General features: G+C 41.3%; 1 protein-coding gene across 1 annotated transcript in view; it reads left to right on the plus strand.

Moving 5' to 3' along the window:
• ARPP21 (cAMP regulated phosphoprotein 21) overlaps window positions 1-21,632 on the plus strand; it is a 122,529-nt gene that overhangs the window by 41,474 nt on the left and 59,423 nt on the right. Inside the window, exons 10-12 of the mRNA XM_066627365.1 lie at window positions 10,006-10,043; window positions 12,312-12,365; window positions 15,049-15,281. Of these exons, the coding sequence (XP_066483462.1) occupies window positions 10,006-10,043; window positions 12,312-12,365; window positions 15,049-15,281 (325 nt within the window). The remainder of the gene's footprint in view (window positions 1-10,005; window positions 10,044-12,311; window positions 12,366-15,048; window positions 15,282-21,632) is intronic.

Here is a 21,632-nt window from a genome sequence, read left to right on the forward strand (position 1 = left end):
TTAAAAGGTTTATACCCTGCTTCTCCTATCCCAAAGGAAATTCTCAAGGCAGCTTGCAGAATCCATACTAAAATATACAATATATGAGACAATAAATAAAATCATTAACAGCAATAAATAAAACCATTAGGGGGGCAACTATTTACACCAAAACATTGTTATAACATTATTATAGAGGCACTGAGGGCAGACATAAACCCTTTACCCAAATGCCAGACAAAACAAAAATGTTTTGAGTCATTGCTGAAAATTCGTGAGGGAGGGAGTGATTTTTAATTCCCTTGGCAGGGAGTTTCATAATTGTGGTGCTACTCCAGAGAAGGCCCTCTTGCCACAATCCCTCTGACTTAGGATAAAGGTGGCACTTCTAGGAAGAGCCCCTCACTCAGCACTCCTCCTTCCCACTGCCGAGATTTTAAAAATATCACTCTGATACTTGAACTGCGGCAGCACCCTGGGCTCAGCCACAAAGAGGCCCCTAGCAGGATACCTGACTGCAAGTTGGGTGAGTAGCTCGAGCCTCCCCTCTCCCACTTTTGTCCTGAAATACATCAATCCAAAAGAAGTGGCGGAAAAAAGCAAGCCACACATATAGGCAAAAGTAGTAAGGCATCAATGGGGCTTTTTATTCAGGGGCTGCTGACTGAAGGCCCAATCCTGAAGTTTGCGATGTGGCTCACCAATGACATGCACTGTCGCAAGTGGGCCCGCAGTCCATCGCGCAGTACACTATGAGAAGTGCTGGGCAGCAAAGAGGTAAGACAGGGAGGTGGGGAGGAGGCGTTCCAGGGTGGGCAGACGGCAGAAAGGAGGCATGGTAGGGGGAGGAAGCAGGGCAGAATCAGCAGAGTTCAGCTCCGCCAGATCCGGAGCTCCATGTTGAGCCACATGGGCCGACATGGGACTCCTTGATTCTGCGCAAGTTAAAGAGCCACAGCAGAAACGAGTAGCCCCATTGCAGGGGCTGCAAAGTCCCCTTCCTCCAAGGAGCCCCCTGGTGGCTGCCCAGCACGCTCAGGATCACACGGTAGCCATTTTGGCACTGCGGGAGCCCTGCACGCTGGACAGCTCAGGATTTGACTATGAGTGTCTAGCCTCGCCATTGATAGCGGAAGATTGGATCTGAATTGTCTGGAGCTTTTGCTAGTGATGCTGAACAAAACAGAGAGCTGCTATTTCCATGGCTTTGTGACCTCTCTGTGTCATTCTGACTCCTCCTTTGGACACTGACCTCCACAGAAGCTGGAATGCCCTAGCAGCAAGATTGCAAAGTAAGCGAACCCAGAAGTGATGTCACAATGTTGTGTGACATCACTTCCCCCGGCATCCAGATCCCTTGATAAGCCACTGAATGAACTAGACACTTGAGATTCCTCATCAAGTAGAATGGCAAGAAAAGCTAGGTTCATTTTGGTCTTTATGGAAGGATTCTGCTTTGTATTGTGTGAATGGATACGTATTGGAAGTGCCGCTATCTTTGCTCCTCTGTCACATAGATTGAGTTAATTTCTCTTCCCCCCATACAAAGGTATTAGCCTATTAAGAAAGCAAACTAATCTTGTTTCAATAAAATATACCAATCACTTGTCTCAGTGCAACAAGCAAATCACAACTCTTACATGAGGAGAAATGGAATTTTGTTATCTCCTGCAGTATGAGAATAAAATGAGATACATAGAAAAATCTCACCGAATGTATACCCTTCCATCGATTCTTGTCAAGTATGCACAATTATACTGGTTTTGAATCTAGTATAGTGTGTATAGTATAGAATTTATAGTATATAAATTCCTCCCCCTCATAATGACTTCCTTGAATGGCCAGATGTATCCGACAAAGTGTCACCTCTTGCAAACTGATCTCAGAGATCTCAGCATCATAACCAGATCTGCCTTGTCGAGAATCTCAAATTAGGTATTATAATGTGCATATTATACAAATCAAATGTACAACTGGAATTGATTATAAAGACTTTGTAAAAATTTCCAGTGAGTGTTTCTGCCTATGTTTTACTATGCATCAGAAGCAGCGAGGGAAAGGATGACTGACTAAAGGTCTTATCTGATCAAATTTCACTGATTGAGAAGTAGTGTTTTTCCTCGAGAATAGAGATGGTTACCTCCTGTGTCAGTTAATTTGAAAGTAAAGCAGAAGACATCATAGAAAAAGGTACATCACAGGTCTGAGAAGGTGCTGCCCATTTTCTTTTTAGAACAGTGTCTGTCTCTAGCATGCCAGCAGACCGAGTGCTGATGAGTCATTCTTGCCCTTCTCCACTCTCACATGCCTAGTCACTACTGTCCGCTTCTCCTTCTATGGCTGGGGAACAAAGTACCCTGCAATTTGGTCAAGGTGATGAAAATGACACACTTCTCTTGTCCCAGGCAGGACAGCATCTTACATGATAGCGAGTTGGCTGTGGGGTAAAAAAATGAAAATTTTATACTTCCCTCTTCCCTCTGTGGATTTCTCTTGTTCCTATATTTTTTTAAATGATTGTTCTTCCCATAGGCTAGAAATGATTTGTATGGAAATAGCTAGTGTTCAAAATAAACTTCCAAAATTTGTAATTGTATACAATTACAATTTGTATCCCCCATAACCCCCCCATGTTCCTGCTGCTATTGCAAATACCCAAAATTGAAATCAGCAAACTCTCAGCTTTTGACAAATACTCAAATTCCTCCCCCTCTCAGGCGCTCATAACTCACCTCTCTTTGTTTGCTGCCTTTTGCAAAGTGTTTGCATTTTCTTCCTTTTGATTTGGAACACTTTGGAAAAAGGACACAGACAGTGCGAACTTGGCCTTGTAGCTGCTAGAGGTTTGAGACATATGATTGAGACATACAAAATCATGCAGCGGATGGACAGAGTGAATAGAGAGATGCTCTTTTTCCTCTTACATAACACCAGAACCAGGGGACATTCACGAAAGCTGAGCGTTGGGAGAGTTAGGACAAGCAGAAGAAAATATTTCTTTACCCAGCATGTAATTAGTTTGTGGAACTCTTTGCTACAGGAAGTAGTGATGGCATCTTGCCTGGATGCCTTTAAGAGGGGATTGGACAAATTTCTGGAGGAAAAGTTCATTAGGGGTTACAAGTCATAGTAGGTATGTACAAACTCTTGGTTTTAGTGGCAGGCTGCCTCTGATTGCCAGATGCAGGGGAGGGCACCGGGCCGCAGGTTGTATCTGTTGTCTTGTGTGCTCCCTGGGGCATTTGGTGGGCCACTGTGAGATACAGGAAGCTGGACTAAATGGGCCTTTAGTCTGATCCAGCGGGGTTCTTCTTATGTTCTTAGAGGAGGTAACAGTGAGAATGCTAACAGGAAGTAGGCAGGAGAAGAAGCAGTTAGACAGCAAGAACGCTCGACTCTGCTTCCTTTTAGCATTCTCACTGTTGCCTCCTCTAGCATTCCTCTAGTAGCTATGAGGCTGTGCTCTCACTGTCTGTAACCTTTTCCAAAGCGTTCCAAAGCAAGAGGAAACAAAAGCTGTCTATTGCAAAGCATGTGCAAAACTACAAGCAGATGCTGTCAGGAGAAAATTGAGCAGGTTGACAGCTGGGTAAGCAGAGAGGTTTTGGTCACTTAACAGATGATATAGGGGTGCAGTGGAGTAGCTGGGTCATTTGTTTCCCGGGGCCCATAAATATTTGTCACCCTCCATGACAAAATTATTTTTATCTAATTTAATTAATATTTTTTCACATTTTTATACCGCCCTTCCTCTGAAGAGCTCAGGTAGATGTGTGTGGTTCCTCCCCTTCTTTTGTCTTCACAACAACCCTGTGAGGTAGGTGAGGCTGAGAGATAGTAATAGTCATGACATGAAATGAATAATAATAATAATGACCAAAAATATAAGCAGTGGGTATTTTCTCAAAAACAATGGATGAACATCAGTGCCCTCCCCTGTCACTGCTCCCATACACATAGCAGTCAGTGATATACTGCTCCTGCATCTGAAGGTTTAATGTAGCCATCGTGGTTCATTACCCCAATTAGTCAATAGTCCACCATGAATGTTTAGAATCCACTTTAAAAGTCATCTAAGCCAGTGTGTACCACACTCCACCTTCCCACCAATGGCATCACTAGGGTTGGTGTCATCCAGTATGGTAACTCATGGTGTCACCCCCATTAACTGTATTTATTTTACTGTAGAGCAGTACAGATTACCCAACCAATCAGTAACACACACACACAAAAAACAACAGTGGACAACTTGATGGCACTCACATAACTGAATAGGAGTCCAAGTATTAACTCTGACCTGACTCATTTTATCATCTTATTGGTTCCATGCTGTGTCATAATAACATCTCGTTAACTCTCAGAGCACTGACTCATTAGACAGTTTTGAGTTAAGAAAATCCACTTTTTGTGACAAAGGTCAGTCATGTTTTTCTTTTCTGGTTTTTCTAGAATGCAGATATTCCACTCCTGTTTTTTCATTGCATTCTGCTGTAAATTAGGCATCAAATGGTATATAACATGATGGTATTACTCCTAAAAACCAAGATTTCCACAATTTTGGTCATTAGTTGTGCCACCCCCCTGAGGGTGATACCTGGGGTACCTGCTAGCTACACTAGCTATGCTACTGCAGGGGTGGATGATGCAACACTGCAGAAGAACACATCAGGTAACACTCTTTTGCAAAAATAAGACTCAATAAAACAGTTAACCATCCTCATCACATATGCAGCAATTTAGCTGATGAAAGCCTGAATTTCAAATTGTGCTTGAAAAATTAAAGTTGTGCTTTCACAGGCAGCTTAAGAAGTTAAGATACAAACCTTAAGACTATAATTTTGTTATTTAGATTCAGGAATTCAGTTCTTTGGCAACACATAGATTCTGCAATAAGTTCTGTTTTGCTATGACTTATGTAGTTGGTAAAACTATGAATCCAATTATACCTTGACTGCTTTTAGCAGTTTAAAAGCAAGTAAACACTGTGAATTTAATTGAAAGTCTAACAGCAAAAGACTTGATGCACCATCATATTAGTGATTACACTGTAACATACCAAGTATTGCTCCTATTCAACATCACTACATAGTAATATATTTGTATTACAATTCTATTGCAAAATAGACCTCAGCAATCACTATGGATTGTACTGTCATATGTTTGGTTTTTAATTTGAAAAGGCTTTAAAATATATGAAAGTAACGATCTACTTGGTTAGCAGTGACTTTGTTTCTTGGGGTTAACTGATTGTGTGACACTGGAACCAACTTGCAAAGTCTTCTGCTATTATTAAGCTCATATTTTTCTTGCTGGTTTGCTATCACTGCAACATTTAAGTTATTACATAAATGTTATTTTTAAATGCCTAAAGTCATAGGATCTGGCCTTTCATGAAAGTTAAATACGGTGGCCCCCCATATCTGCAGATCCCATATGCCTGGATTCATTTATCCATGTATTAGGTCCACGGACCCCCCTGCATGCTCCCCACATGCCCCCTCTGGAGCTGAAGGGAGCTCCGCTCCTCTCGCATCTGAAGAGTCCTCTGAAGGGTCTGCAGCTGTCCGTCTGTGTATTCTGCTGGGCTTAAACTGAGCCCATCAGTTTAAAAACGCTACTTCCAGTTTCTCCATGAAACCAGAAGTGACATTTTTGATGTTTTTTTAAGGCATTGGGAGGTCTGGGAAAGCCCTCCCTCTGGAGAAGCTTTCCTGTGCCTCCCAATGGCTTATAGCATTAAAAAATCACTTCTGGTTCACTGAGAAACCAGAAGTAGTGTTTTTTACACTGTTGGGCTCAGTCGGAGCCTGGCAGAGACTGCAGATGGATGTCTGCAGCCTCTGCCGGGCTCAGAGGACCCTCTGAAGGCGAGGGGAGTGGAGCACACCTTGGCTCTGGAGGGTGCGTGGAGGTGTTCACCTGGTTTCACTTAACCACGGGTTTCACTTCACTTCAGAACCCCTGAAGATATGGGGGCATACCTGTACACTCAAAAATTAACTTTCTCAAGAAACTTGTGTCAGAGCAAGAGTCTATCTAACTCACAAAAGTAACCTACCATATGCTGTGAGAAGTCACAGACCTAGCCATTATTTTTTTTTAAAAAAAACTATATTAGTGGATCATCAGATGTGGTAACGAATTCCATAAACTCATTATGATTTTTGTGGAGACTTATTTCCTTTTCATCTTTGTCCCGAATCCCCCACATGAAGTAGTGGTTTGTAGTGATCACTACATGCTGTGGAATATTCTCAGTAAACTGATTACAAAAAGACATGTAATCGGTTTCTGGAGGAACAAGCATGCTTTCAAGTAGTACAAAACTGTGACTTGTTCCAAAGAACAAATCATACACCCTATGCTGTGAAGAATAGCATCCTCCTTTTCCCCTAAACCTCTTCTAAAACTTTGTGTATGAACTTGCACCCTAGCAATTTTTATATAGTATTACTAACACTGTGATGTTATTTTATGTAGACATATCATCAGCTTTGGGGAATGCTGATGAATCAGAGGAGAAAAAAAAATCTTCCAGAGTGCAATATAGACAACATAGATTAGACGTTACTTGCAGCCAACTTTAGAACCTGACACGACAGAGATAAGTTTTCTGGTACTCCCCTAGACCAGCGTTTCTCCATGTTTGTCCCCTACCGTACCACTTTGCATGGTTCACCTATTGGAAGTACCACTGTAAGTAACTGGTGATGTCATCCCGTTATTCTGGATTGGGAGGATTGGATTGGATGGCCAGACTCAATAAATACTTGTAAGAGGCTCTTGGCGGACCAGAGGGCTTTTTCGAGTGTGTGAAAAGTGCAAGTTGGAGCTCTGCCTGCTTAGCTGAGCCTCCTACTGCTGCTTGTTGCATTACTGGTCTTGCTGCCAGACAGTCTGGGGGTCCCATGAGTGCCACTGGACACCATCTCAAGTATCACCGGTAGTACAGGTATTACTGGTTGAGAAACAGATAATAGAATAGGCTAAGAACTCTCTTGTCAGAATAATACAGAGGATTAGCATGAGGTCTGCAGGAGTGGACAGTCCACTTCAGTATCTAGGGCAGCTCATCCATGGAGGTAGTAGCATTAACAAGGGAGTTCCTTAGTCAGATATGAGTGAATGGAGACCCTTAGCACAGGATGGCTCAAGTGAAAGAGAAAGTGGAATGAAGAGTAAACTGAGGATTTCCTCCACAAGGAGTGAAGGCACCTACTTATTTGTCCATGGTTGTTTATTCAGGGGCATCTGATTGTGAGTTGAGATATCCAGTCCTTTCTGACGTCATCCCAGTTAGATTTTTCCCCCCATAATTTCCCCAATGCTATTTGCATAGTTGATAAGACTATATTGTAATTTGGTTTTTAGAAAGCACTGGATTATAGATAAAATAATTTACACATACATCCAAAATAATGTTGCTTTGGGTCTGAGAAAGACATTAGTGCTACCAGAAGAAGACTGCAGGAAGTTTTGAACATGTAGGAATTGTACAGTAGGCCCTTGAGGAAATGCATTTGTGCATAAATATATTCAGCTTTTTGTCCTACATTCCCTTAAATTTGTGACTGGTGGGCAAATGAGAAATTTAAAGGTAGTGTTAGCAATTGCTATGATACCATGAGCATTAAGCAAATGGAGCGTTGCATATAAAAGAGCAAAGTGAATCTCAGCATAATAGCTAACTTGCTTCCCCTAAAGCTTCTTGGCTCTTTCCTTTTTCTTTTTCTTTTTTTTTTTTAAATAACAAGGGTAATATAATAAAATGTGTCTGTCTTCTGTGCCATGGAGACCTACATCAGCACTGAGAAATGGATATTCCAGGAGATGGCATGGCCTTGTGCCAGCTTCTGCAGCATGAAGATGAACGAAGCTATTATTGAGTCTATCCATAAGGCTGTAATGCTGATTGCACTGATACCCTTCAAGATACTGAAGAGGTAACAGACATCTCACGCTTTTTAATAAAATATAACTTCTTAGTGCTTATGTACCCTTATGCCTGACATAAAATTCTCATAAGCTATGTTTTGTTTTTGTTCTCAAAAGTTGGCCTTTATACACACATCTAAACTTTTGTCGCCATCTCTCACACAGATCTGCAACCTGTGTCCACAAAACCTCATTTTCATATCCAGCATGTATCACAGGAAAAAAAAATATATATATGCTTACACAACTAGGAAGACTGTGGCCTCTCTGAAAGTGATTGCCATTCACTTTGAAGAATATATGATGTTTATTAAGCTGAACAGCTAAAGAGTTTGTGTTTCATCGCAGAAAAATACAAATTAATTAAACAGAATGGACTGTTTCCAAAAAATGACATAACATGAAGAGAGGAAATATTCCCCTCTAGGAACATATTTGTTATTCTGTTCATGCTCTTAGGCCGTGTATCCTTAAAGCATTGGTTTCAGGAACAATAAATTATCCTATGAATTGACATGGCTAGTTCTACTGTTGTAGTTTACATGCTGCAGTAAATCCCACCCAGAATCCATATTGTCAATACTAAAACAGGGAACGAAGTCTGAGATGCTGGCACACTTTGTATATTTGCTGTAGAATGCTCTGTTTGAATATTACAATTACATGTTACAAGCCAAACTATCTGTTAGTGCAAATTGACTGCAGCCAAGCAGTGCTAGTTTATTCAAACAAATGTTTCAGCCATGTGTGTTTTGCGAGAGACCGATAGAAGTAGACATAGATGTGTTCTGTAGTTTATCAGCACTCTTTTCAGCACTCTTTTCTATTCATCCTGCCGAAAACGGGAAGACGCACTGCAAATGCACTTCTGTTGCACTAGTTTTTAAATGCCTGGTGATACTATTTTGTTATTCTATAGTTCCACAGTAAGAGAGGCAATGGACCAGATTGCTTTCTTGCTTCTCCCTCTCTGCCCCCATTTATCTTGTTTAAATTCAGTGGAATGTTAGCTGAGAGGGCTTTTTTTTTCCTTCCAAAAGCATCTACTGTACTCTTTATGAACATGAAACAGGAGGAAAATGCAACGTCAAAAGGCAATTAAAATTATTTGTGGAATAATGAGCATAGACTCATTTCTCTACATAAAAAATTAAACAGTGTTAAAGTGATATATGCTTGCCAATGGAAGAAATCCATTGTTTTTTTCCATTTTCTAATTTTTGTCAAAACCTTATTCATCCAGTAGGAATTTTTTTCCCCATGTAAAACTTGCTGTTAGCTTCTAATTCAACCATGAAGCATTTAAACTTTTCTACTTGTCTCAGCTTCCTCCTTTACCAACTCTTTATTTTTGTTCCTATTTATCCTCACTTATCCACTACTTTGTGAATGTGCCATTGAAATAAGTAGAAACCAGAGCCAGTACGTCAGCAGCAGGGGCAGTTCAGGGGTGGGTCATAGGTGATTTTGGGCGGGACCAAACTGGGTCAAGGTAGGAGGGGAAGGATCTTGGTGACAGTGGCTCACAGTGAGATCCAATTCCTCTTTCCCAAGCCCGATACACCCCCAATTTTCCTCAGACTTATATAGCTGGCATGGGTTCAAGGATACCCAGCTATTTACCTCTCCTGGGCCATTTGATTGCCCCTCCACCATAGCAAGCATCATGCACTCTATCAGCAACACAGAAGCTGTGGACTGGTGGGGGATAAGATTGAACTGCCCATTTAAGTCAAAACCGATTTCTGGAATTTGATTACAGCTAATGTTTTCTAGCTTAGGGCCTTAGTTAGTAGATCTTTCACAACATCCTCTCTTGTTTTCTTCTAAAAAATATAAGTAGTTTGCTTCCTCATCTGACCTCTTCTGGGAGAAAAATTAAAAAACACCACATTTTGATACATGGTAATCCATGAATACTGCTATTATCAATTTTTTGTTAACAAACATCCCAGTGTTCTTGTCGTAGCGATGCATGAATGGCAAGCTTTTAGCCTGAATGTGGAAAGTGATTCTGCTTTAGACAATTGGAATTGTTGAGTGTTACCTGGAGCCTTTAATACATTTGTTGTTGTTGTTGTTTTTTTCCAGTCAGTTTGCTCCCAAGAAAATCTTTTTGTGGATAACAGGTAAAAAAAAATCTATATAAACTTGCTGTTTAATAGTCATGATTCATTTCCTGTTTAGGAAAAATCAGTTAGGAATAGACTTGAACCAAGAATGTCTCAATTTAAAATAGTTACAGTGAAGTACAAAAAAGACTTTAGGACGCGATCCTGAAAAGGAGATTGGCCAGCACGAGTCCCTTGCACTGGCCCAGGCGTGTCATGAACATGCCATAAAGCACTTTTGCGCCTCCTCCGGTGGTCAGCTGGGCTTCCGCAAGGATATGCTCCAGCCCATGGAGACTGCATCCAGCTTTTGCAGCAACGGAGGATGGTAAGTCTGCACTGTCTGACCTTGGCTGGCGCGGGGGTCTGGAGGGTGGGGAGGAGGTATTTGGGGCAGCGTGGCAGGCAGACCCATGGGCAGTCGGCGGGAGAGTAGGGGCTGGGGCCAGGATCCGGCACTTGTGTCAGATCCTGACACCATTTTCAGGCAGCTCGGTGCAGCTCCAAGCTGCTCGAATCTGCACCACCTTTTTAGGTGGTGCAGATCTGAGTAGCCCCACTGGGGCTGCTGTATCTCTCCCCCAGGTAAGGGGAGACGATCCCCCTTGCCCCAGGCTGAGCTGCTTTGGGCACCAACCGCATGCTGGGTACAGGGCAGACCAGCTGGCTTCCCGATTTCAGCACAATTTAGAATTGGGCTGCCAAGATTATAAAAGTATACAAAGGGCCCAAATCTATCCACTTTTCCAGCACCAATGCATCCCTGAAGTAAGGCAACAAACATTCCCTTACCTTTCGGTCACCTCCATGACTTCCCCCAACTACAGAATGCAGTGCATACCCCATTGGAACTGCTGCATCAGTGCTGGAAAATTGGATAGGATTGGGCCCAAAGACATTTTGCAAAGGTTACAATCCAAATGTGGTTAAGCTGCACTTTTATTTGGCTAAGCTGCCAAGAAGCTCTGCTTCTTCATTAAGAATTTTGTTTTAACTTGTTTAAGGCAGAAGAGTGGAATCTTCTTATTTCAAATGTTATCTCAGCCAGTCACTATGAACATTTGAATGTTAGGAATGATTTGTATTCTAAGTGAAAGCTGATTGATTGTTTTAATATGTGTGTTTCATTGCCCTACACAGTAGTTGTGGTGTTCTGTTGTACAAGGAATAATTTATGGATTTCAGCTGTAAATTAGGATGTTCAGATGTATGTTTTGTATATTCACATACCTACAGGCTTGTACACTCTATGTATATGTAGATTAATTTTTAGGAGTTCATCAAAATAATGTAGTTATAAAGTAATGAGAGATTCTCCGCACACCTGTGATCTTTTTAATATTGGAGAAATGTGTCTGCTTGATTACAGTGGAATATCTAAAGCTGGCCCAAAACCAGCTTTGTATAGAAAGACCAAATGCCACCTCTCTCTCTCCCCTAATTAATAGGTGAACAATTCACCACTAAGAGCCCAGTCCTATCCAGCTCTCCAGCTCTGATGAAGCCCCATAAGAGCCCCAAAGTAGGAGAACAAATGTGCTACCCCAAAGTAGGGGAACAAATGTTCCCTTACCTTGAAGAGGTCTCCATGTCTCCCCTCCTACTGCAGAATGCAGCACACACCCCATAGGCAAAGCTGCATCAGTACTGGAAAGATGGAGATGATTGGACCTTTTGTTATATGCCAGCTCTACTGAAATTAATGGGAGGTGTACAAAAAAGATAAACTTCATGGATAATTTCTTCCTCACTCCTACTCTGCTGGTCTTAGTGGCTCAATATCTGTCACCTGTGGTGGCCACCTCCCATTACTTCATAGTAGAATCGCCCTATGAACTTGCTAACTTTCAGATTTTAACACTTCTCAGATCTATGTTTGCTGTTTTGTTGGGGGAGAAAAGAATTGTTCTTGCTGTAATTTTATTCCTGAAAATTAATGGGTGTCATTAGAGCTTTCCCTTATGTCACGTTATTGACATAATGTGCCATAAAAGATTTTTATAGCAAAAAATGTTCTACTAATGCAAAAAACATTTTTTTTACCATGGAATTTAAAAATTGGGTGTAGACTTCTATCTCGTTCCCAAAAATCAAAATTGGAGAAGGACAAACGTGAGCTAAACTTTATAATCAACTGTATTGAAGATATAATGCCTCCTATGGTACTCTGTCGACAAACGAAAGATGGTAATAAAATGGGATTGTTAGCAGCTGAAGTATGAAATTACATTTGTGTTTTAAAAAATTTCATGTCTGTTAATTTTTTTTCTTTTAATTTTTCACTAGGCTCTTAGAGGACAGCATAGGTAATGAAACTCTTAAGAAAAGACAGCTCTTCAGGTTTGCATCATATGTGTCACTAAACGTATATTTATATTAAAAATAAAAATTCAGAGGATCACAGATTAACCTGTCCCACCACCTGTCTTCCCTCCCCCTGTGATATAAACATAACCTTGTCGCTAAAGTGTGGCAGTTTCCAAGAGTGGCTCAGAAGAGACTTGACCAACAGCCCAATCCTATGCTATAGCAGTGCCAGTGGAACGTGTGTTCCACCAGCATGCACTGTAACAAAGCAGCCATAAAGTGTTTTGCAGCAGCACGAAGGCTAGGCATGCTAGCAGGGAAGGTCACAGCCTTTCCACTGGGGCTAGTGCTCCCAAGGATGTCCACCAGACAAAGTAAATCTCATGCAAGGGTGGGAAAGGGTAGTAACAGGGACAGGGTGGGCAGATTGGGCCCAGGAGGGGGGCATGATCAGTGGCTTTGGCACACACTTTATCCCTGTTCTCGGGTCTGGTCTGTTGACATAGATCAATGCAAACTTGCGCCAGCAATATCACTGGTGCAGGTCTGAGTTGACCCACTACAGCTGCTGATTTTTACCCCAGGACAAGGGGACAAATGTTGGCAGCTGAAGGGACCTCCAGCAGTCAAAATTCCCCCATGGGATATAGCAGAGCCCTTGCCAGTGCTGCTGTAGCACCACAAAGGAATTTAGTTAGGATTGGGGCTGTCCATCTCCACTTCCCAAAGGTGAAGAGAGTTGCTGTTGTGGTGTCTTCTTGGTGTACCCAGACTGTATGAAACTGCTACATAGGTAGGGTACTCAGGTGCATTTGAGGTTGTCAGATCATGGCTAGACATTGGGCAGGGAGTGGTATAGTTGAATGTGACTATATTTATTTATTTATTTATTTATTGCATTTATATCCCAACTACCTCCCCAAAGGTACCCAAGGCAGCTGACAGCAATAAATAAATGAATACAAAAACATAAACACAATTAAAACAAGCTATAGACCATATAAATAAATTAGGATCACAGTAATTTCATTATAATGGCATAAAAGTTTTCACATGTTTTGTTGCAGACTCTAAATGTAAAGTTGGATAACCTGACCACAATTCATGTTGGCATGATTTTGCCCTCCTCTCATAAATATGTCATATCAACTTTAGTAATAAGTATGACACATTTAGAAGAAATGAGGGTCCCATTCTAGGTTAATGGAATCACATATACTGTATTCCTTCTCTTAAATAAAACAGAAAATGCTTTCAAAAAGTGTAGGCATTAGCTACATACTATGAAATACAGTATTTACTGAAGATGTCTGTTACAAGGTAAAAGGTATCGTTTAAGTTATGTAAGGGAGAAAGTTTTGAATAATACCTTAGAAAACAACAATCTCCATTTTTAGAAGTGAGCATTTATCTAATACTATATAGTTTGTGTTACAATTAGTATTCACCCAGTATGATGTGGGATTTGTGCTTTGCTTTGCAGCTATTCAAGAAAATAGCATCTACATTAAGGGGCTCTTAGTGTAAAGAAATGCCAGAGTGCTAGTTACTTTGGTACAAGTGTTCCTCTAGAGAAGCACAAGCATTAATAAGAAAGGAATAAGAACAGAACACAGAGGCCTTGTGGAAGGAGAGGCAGGTAATTATGTGAGAAGTGGGTAAATGGGCAGGTAACAGAAGAGGGCAAGAGCAGAAGGCAACCCAAAATTTAAGAAGGAAGGTTAATTATAATAGAACAAAATTAAGATATTTTAAATTGCAGCGGAAAATCTTACTTGATGGAATATAGAAGTAGAGAAATATAAATATTCCAGTTTGATCTGAGAGGTAGTTCTTGACAGCTAAGATGAAGAGGAAAGGGCTTACTTTATGTAGTGACATGTACCATTTAGCTACAAAGATTGCTACTGGGTTCCCCCTCCCAATTGATTTTAATTATACTGTACCTAGAATGTGAATTGCAAATACAAGGTTTCTTAGCTGAAAATGCCATTGAATGTTTCCTGGCAGAAGAATTGAAGTCTGATGAAAGTATTAAAAAGGCAAACCAGCAGATTCTCCATTTGCCTGCTTGGATTGCTTTCTGCTGGCTAAATGGGTATAGAATGCTGGCTGTGGTGTCATTGGTTTTTAGATTGCAACAGCATAGAAAAAAGAGGGTGACAAAGACGACAATGTTATTGAAATATGTTGTGGTTACTCCAATAATGATCCCAGTTTAAGCAAATTCAGTGAAACTTGTGTCAGTTCTGTAATAAAATCACTGTAATAAAAGCACACAAACTAGCATAGTTTGCTTAGGACAGTTGTTTTTCTGACCTGCTGTTCATATAGAGTAGATCTTTACAAATTAGGACTTATCAGATTGTAGTCCACTGGTCGTGTGTGGAAGCCACACATTAGGGGCTTGACAGTACCTAGTTTTTGCTGCCTGATTGCTGGGGACAGAGAAAGGGGAGGTTCAAGTCACGACACATAGCTGATGTGCCACATTTGGGTGGATCAGAAGTTGTTCAAGTCTGCTGTTGAGGAAATACAGTGCTGTAAATGGAATTCGAACCCATTTGTTTAATCATGCTTCACTCACTCACATACCTACCCACACAGGTGCACACCAACCTCTACTGATCAAATCAGCCTTAGCAGCAGTATCAGCAAGAATGAATGTTGCCCTTACAGGTTTTTGTATGTTCTTGTTTTTTTGATGGTGCTGTAGGGGTAACAGAGATAGCACAGGGAAGGCATCAGGCAGTCGGCAAAGCAGTACAGATAATGAATTGAAATGGACAGATCACCAGAGGCCATGGAGCAGCACAGACTCGGACAGCTCCAATCGCAATTTGAAGCCAGCCATAACAAAAACAGCAAGTTTTGGTGGAATAACCGTTCTGACAAGAGGAGATAGCTCATCAAGTAACAGGAGTACCGGCAAACTGTCTAAAACAGGTAGCTAGTACTGTATTGGGTTTATCAGTGTTCCTTTGCTTTGTACAAGGGCTCCGCATGGCACCTTGGTTGCAATCACCCCACCTGTGCTTTTTGCCTTGTATTCGTGAATGGCTGTAATGATGTTACAGTTTTCTCTAGGAATGTTGTATACAGAAAAAAAATCCCATATGAAATAATCTCATTGAATGACAGGTAATGTCATTTGTCTTTTGGCTTCATCATGTACTGCTGAGGCTGAGAGAGAGAGAGAGAGTGACTAAAAGACAGAGCTTCCGATCAGAACTGCCCCAAATCAAATTTCACCTCTTCCATAATTCCAATAGGTGGCCCTTACTCAAGCCACTCTCTCTCAACCTCAGTATTGTACTATCCACCATTTTGTCTGAGTAGATAGTACTTACAATACAGACTTGTTGTAAGGAGATACAATGTGATCATGCTACCCCATCATCTTGAATCAATTAAAGGGCTCATCAAGCTTCAGAATATGTTAAACCATCCTCTCCTTCGGCTGTGGTCTTGGAACTTGCATTCTGGCAGCACAACCCGACTTATAGTATTGCAGAACACAATGCACTATCATGCACTACCTGGCCATTACTGGAAATGGCCATGTGGCAGCCATCCTCCCATCCTTTGGCATGGCTGTATACTATAGCATGGATGGTGATAAGATTGGGCTTTTAAAGTCCTATGTTATTGCCTGGTCCACTCTCTCAGAACTCACGCCTCACTTTTTGGATTCACATCCTCCATCCTGCATGCTTGAAAGGGACAAAGGCAAAACTTTTCTAAAGCCAAGTATCACAAAATACACTTTAATTAAAAAAAAGTTATGAAGAGGTGCAGTAATTCAGGTTTATCTACTCTATATATTCACCTAATCTCCAGTCACCTCCAAATGAAATCTCTTATGTCACATTTAAAGCTACTTCAGTTATATTTAAATATCATGTTAGCTGCAGAGTGACTAGAAATGTTGAGTGCTTTGGGTGTGCTTTTTAAAAAAATCTGTCTAATTTTGAAAGCTTGTCAAGGCCAAGAAAGGAAAAAGGCCACAGACACTCACTAAAAGAGTATGTGGGGGGGGGGGGAGAGAACAAGAATGGTTGTCAAAACAAACTCGTACTTTCCAGTGCCAGGACATAAAGTGAAACTGTCAGTCAGCCTGAGGAAATCAGAAGAAATAAAGCTTCGGGGGAAAGATTCAGAAGTGATTACTGACTTAGAAGAATGATTATTCAAAGTAATAAAAAATATGCAGATTTCCCAAATTGTGCTTGGTGATTCTCCTCAGTAACATACAGTGAAATCCTATGCATTTCTACTCAAAAGTAAGTCCCATTGTGTTCAGTGAGGTTTACTCACAGGAAAGATTGCAGCCTGAAGTTATACCTGTAGATGTGACATATGTAGTAGTGATGGTGGTGTTTAGAGCTTTAATTTTGTTTACTAAAAGCATTGAATTTACTAAAAAGGCTTAGAAAAATTCCTAGATTATAGGTCTGTCAACAGGTACTAACCATGACAGCTAATGAGAATATTCTGTTTAGCGAAGTATACCTCTGAATGCAAGAAACTAGAGGCAGACAATGGCTGTTGCCTTCATGCTCTACTTATGGGCAACCCTGAGGCATCAACTTAGGTTGTTGGAAACTGAACAGGGTACTATATGAACTTCTGGTCTGATTTAACCAGAAAATTATGTTTTTACTGTGGGACACTGTAGCATCATTGATCTTAACATAGGATATAATAAATGTCATTTATTGAGCAAACATCAACCATCTTCTTTCTGAATTCCTCATAGTCTGCACTGCCAATAAATAAGGAAGTCAAAATAGTGTTTTACTTACAAGAAGTAGGTATGCATGAGCCTAACGACCCAGTCCTATTTGGGGCTTGCACTGCCAGAACACTAGTTTCAGCCATGTAAAGCAATTTCTGGGTATAGCAAAAGGTGACAAGCCATTCAGCACAGTCTTGTGGCTGCTGCTCATGTCAGTGGATGTGTGCCAATAAGTTAGTGCAGGGGAGTTGGATGGAGGCGGGGAGGGGACCAGAGTGGGGAGTGGGAAGAATGGCAAGCAGATAGGGGCAGAGAGGAAACCTCCAGATGCCAGAACTCCTTCTTGAGATTTAGCAGGCACCACATTGGCACAGCTGCATGAGGAGTTAAGTAGGGTTGGGCTGTTCCTTACTAAAACATGGAATTGCAGCCAAAGAAAGTTAGTCATGACTAAGCACCATTGAAATCAAGAAGGCAAGCTAGTTGTGACATCACTGATTTTAAGGACTAACTTTCTTTGGATGCAATCCTTAGTTCATAATAAACTCCACCATCAATTGCATTACCCATATCATTTGTGATTGGCTTTGTGATTATGCCTTGCTTTGTGATAGCTAACATGGCAGTAGCAGACTCACAGACTCCTAAGTGCTGCTGGGTTCAATGGGACTTCCAGATAAGTGTGTATAGGATTGCAGCCTTAATTACTTCTGCTAAGAATGGCAGTAACCAGGTCACATACAGTAAAAGCATCTATAAATGGTCACTAGGAACCAAGCTATATTATCAGCAAACTCAGTTGTCTGTTGCTGAACTGCATTACTTAAGACTACTGGTGGGATGGGGGAATGATGTTTGCTGCGTCATATAAAGAACATTCCATTCTCAGGCTCAAGAACCTTGAAATGTACACTTCCTTAACTGCAGTCTAAAGTAGTACAAGTCCAGAAATAAATACTTACATAAATCTGTTGATTATGATGTACGTTGTCTGTAAGGGTAAAGAAATTAGTTCCTCAGCAAAATATAGCCTTGGCATCTGATATATGTCATCCATACTATTACTTATAGATCAAGTCATTCGAATCAGTAACTTTTCCAGTTCCACTATGACTTTTTTGAGATGCGGTGACCAGAACTGGAAAGAATAATCAAGATAACAGCCTTACCATCAATTTGTACAATGGCGTAATAATATTGGCAATTTTATTCTCAATCCCTTTTTTAATATCCCAAGCATCGAATAGGCCTTCTTCACAGCCCTTGCACACTGGGTTGACACTTTCATTGAGCTGTCCACCACCACCCCAAGATAGACAGCTCAGAACCCATTAGCATATATCTGAAATTTTGATTTCTTACCGCATGTCCATTACTTTACACTTTTTTTTACGCTAAAACCTATCTGCCATTTTGCTACCCATTCCCCCAGTTTAGGGAGATCCTTCTGGAGCTCAACAAAATTCCTTCACCACCCAGTAGACTTTAGTATCATCCGCAAACTTGGATACCTCACTGCTTATCCTCAACTGCAGGTCATTTATGAATCAATCAATCAAATAATCCATAAGGACAATAACAAGTTGCAGGAAGCTGATAAAGTTATCATTAATCAAATTATTTTTATTGAAGACATTATATTTAATATTTCCATGGAGTTCACTGTATGCTCATTAAAATCTTGAGTTATCTCAGAATTCATCACCTTGAATCTTTTGTTTTAATCCTCCTGCCTGATCACTTTGCAAAATGCTGGTCTTCAAAAGCAATTGGCAGCGCAAACCTATCAGGCCCCTCTGGCAGTGGATCCCACAATCCTCCATCGTAAGTACCACTGTAGTGTCACAAAAACTGTGGTGCCTTCATGGGCTTTGGGGTCAGAGGCCCTGTGTGTACACCGGTGGCTTCCAGATGCCACTGAGGTGCAGGTACAACGGCAGTTGAGGCAGTTCAGAAGCAGGAGTGGGAGGACTGGGGTCAGGAGCAGGGTAGGCGGGCATTTTGAGCATGGGGCTGAATCTCAATGGCACTAGGACACACCAGTTCCTAGCCCCTGTTTTTCTGACCTGATACTCCCCCTGCCTCTCCTTGGACTTACACCAACTAAATAGTTGATGTAGGTCCATGGAGATCTATTGATAGTCATGCAGCCTATGGAAAGGAAAATAAAAAAATATTTTACCTTTCCAGGGCTCTTTGATCATCCCCCTCCCAATAGCACAGCATCCAGCATATTCTTCAGCAGTGTAGCTGCATGGTGTTGGATGGTGAGGAACAGGACTTAGGTGAATGTCACTGGAATTAGCAGAAGAGCTCTAAACATATTAGTTAGCTATTTTTCCTCTTTACTGGTGGTTGGCAACCTTCAGTCTCGAGAGACTATGGTATAGGCCTACAGCACTCGGTATTCCCAGGCGGTCTCCCATCCAAGTACTAACCAGGCCTGACCCTGCTTAGCTTCCAAGATCAGACAAGATCAGGGATGTGCAGGGTAACAGTTGCCCCCTCCTCTTTACTATTTATTGCATATTATGGTCCATATTATGACCAGAACGAAAGAAGGAAAGAAAGATCCATTTTAATTTAAAAGCATAGTTTGTCTCTTGCCAGAAATATACTACCTGTTGTTCATGTATTATGAGCTACAAAGGATATAGAAAGCTGCATTATTAAAGCTATAAATCAATACTAAGGCTGGAGGGGAAAGTTAATAATTTAACAAATCACTAGAGCTACACTTCTGTGTTTATGACATCATCAAAATATTCAATTAGACTTGTGTAATGCAGTACATCTATAGAATTGCAGTGTTTGCATCATTTTCAGAGGGCTTAATAGTCCTGAAAACATTTTGCTTTTCCCTCACCTCTTTTTAAACAATGGTTTATTAGATTATCTAACTTTGATCACACTCCACCATATAGTGAATATTAGAAGCGTTGTAAATCTGTTTGAGAAATAACGTATACTTTAAAATGACGTATACAAATGTTGCATTTCACCTACACTATGAGGCTGCAATCCTATGTTCGCTTACCTGGGAGTAAGCCACATTGAACACAATTGGATTTACTTCTGAGTAGTCATGCATTGGCCTGGGTTGTGAGTTTATCATAGATCTGAAGTTGATTTAATTGTGCCCGCCCTGAAAATATGCACAGATTGGTGAAGATGCTCAAGGGTTGACAACCCTCAAGAATTTTGTTTATTCACCCAGTATTCACCCTGAGTTCAGTATTTGTTTGCTTTTTAAAACTAAATAACAACCCAATCCAATAAGTTTGCTTGCTGGTGAAATGAGTGTTCCACCAGTGCTCACAGCCTTATGGCAGTGCTAAACAGCGCTCTGACAGTGCACAGAGGCGCATACTGCCGGAGCACTTGTGAGAAGGCTGGAACCTTCCCACTTGTGTGGGTGGATCTCTTTGGCCATGAAGAGGCAGGTAAGTTGGTGGGGGGTGGGTGGGATGGGATGGGTGAGGGTGGAACAAGACAACAATGGGGGTGGAAAGGGTGGAATGAGGAGGCAATGAGGCTGGGGGGAGAATTGGATTCAGGAAGGGGGTGGGTACTGGCTGCCAACACCAATCCCACCCTCTGGACCTGATCTACCCCGTCACTGCCCTCTTCTGTCGACCACTTGCCATTTTAAGCCTCCTGCCTGGCTCCCTCCAACTCCTGCATGGGCTCATCTGCTCTGGCTGGTCTCCATGGGTTCACTGGAAGATAGAAGGCCACACCAGCCTCCTTGCAAGCAGGTCTGCAGTGCACATTAGCGAAGGCTGCTTTGCAATGGCCATAAAACAGCCTTCACCTGTGCAGTGCTAATTATGCCAGCAGGGGAGGGAGGAATAGGATTGGTCCATAAGCCCTTTATTGTTATATATCAAAGAGTAAGCATTTTGCAGAGATAACTTCATTGTTGAAAAGCAACAAATTAGTAAATAAAGAGTGGAATGTGTGTTCCCACTTTTTACTTTTCTCTCTTCTGAAACCTGTCTATATAGCTTGTATGATACAGCACAATGTCCCCCTTCATTTTCTCTTCCCCCCCCCCATGGACATTTTCAACATTCCGTAGGTACCGAAGGCCCATAGTTCTTGTTGGACCTTTTTTTTTCTTGCATTTAAATTTTTTTTTTATATGGACAAACTATTATACTTCTGAGTATCCAGGGAGTCCCCTAAGTATGTAGAAATTACTACTCTGTTTTCGCCTAGATCTGTTTTGGTTCTAGACTCATAGTCACACTATCATCCAGATTTGGCTGGCAGGTATGGTTAAATCCGACTATCCCAGGCAGAGTATGCCTAGTGACTTAGGTATTGTGCAACTGTTGGAATTTTCCTTTTTTGTAAGGAAAATCTGGCAAATAAATGTCATACCTGCTTTTCCATAGGTTTATATATTCTGCTGTGCCCTTGATTATGTGCTTGGCTTTTTCATCTCCCACAACCATCACCCCCCCCCCCAATGACATTAGTAAGTTTAGAATTCCTAAACGTCTCCAAGGTCTAAATTACCAAGACTGGTATCCATGCAATGGAAACCCCTTAAATTT

This window comes from Tiliqua scincoides, chromosome 5, assembly GCF_035046505.1.
Source record: "Tiliqua scincoides isolate rTilSci1 chromosome 5, rTilSci1.hap2, whole genome shotgun sequence".
In the NCBI taxonomy this organism is placed as follows: Eukaryota; Metazoa; Chordata; class Lepidosauria; order Squamata; family Scincidae; genus Tiliqua; species Tiliqua scincoides.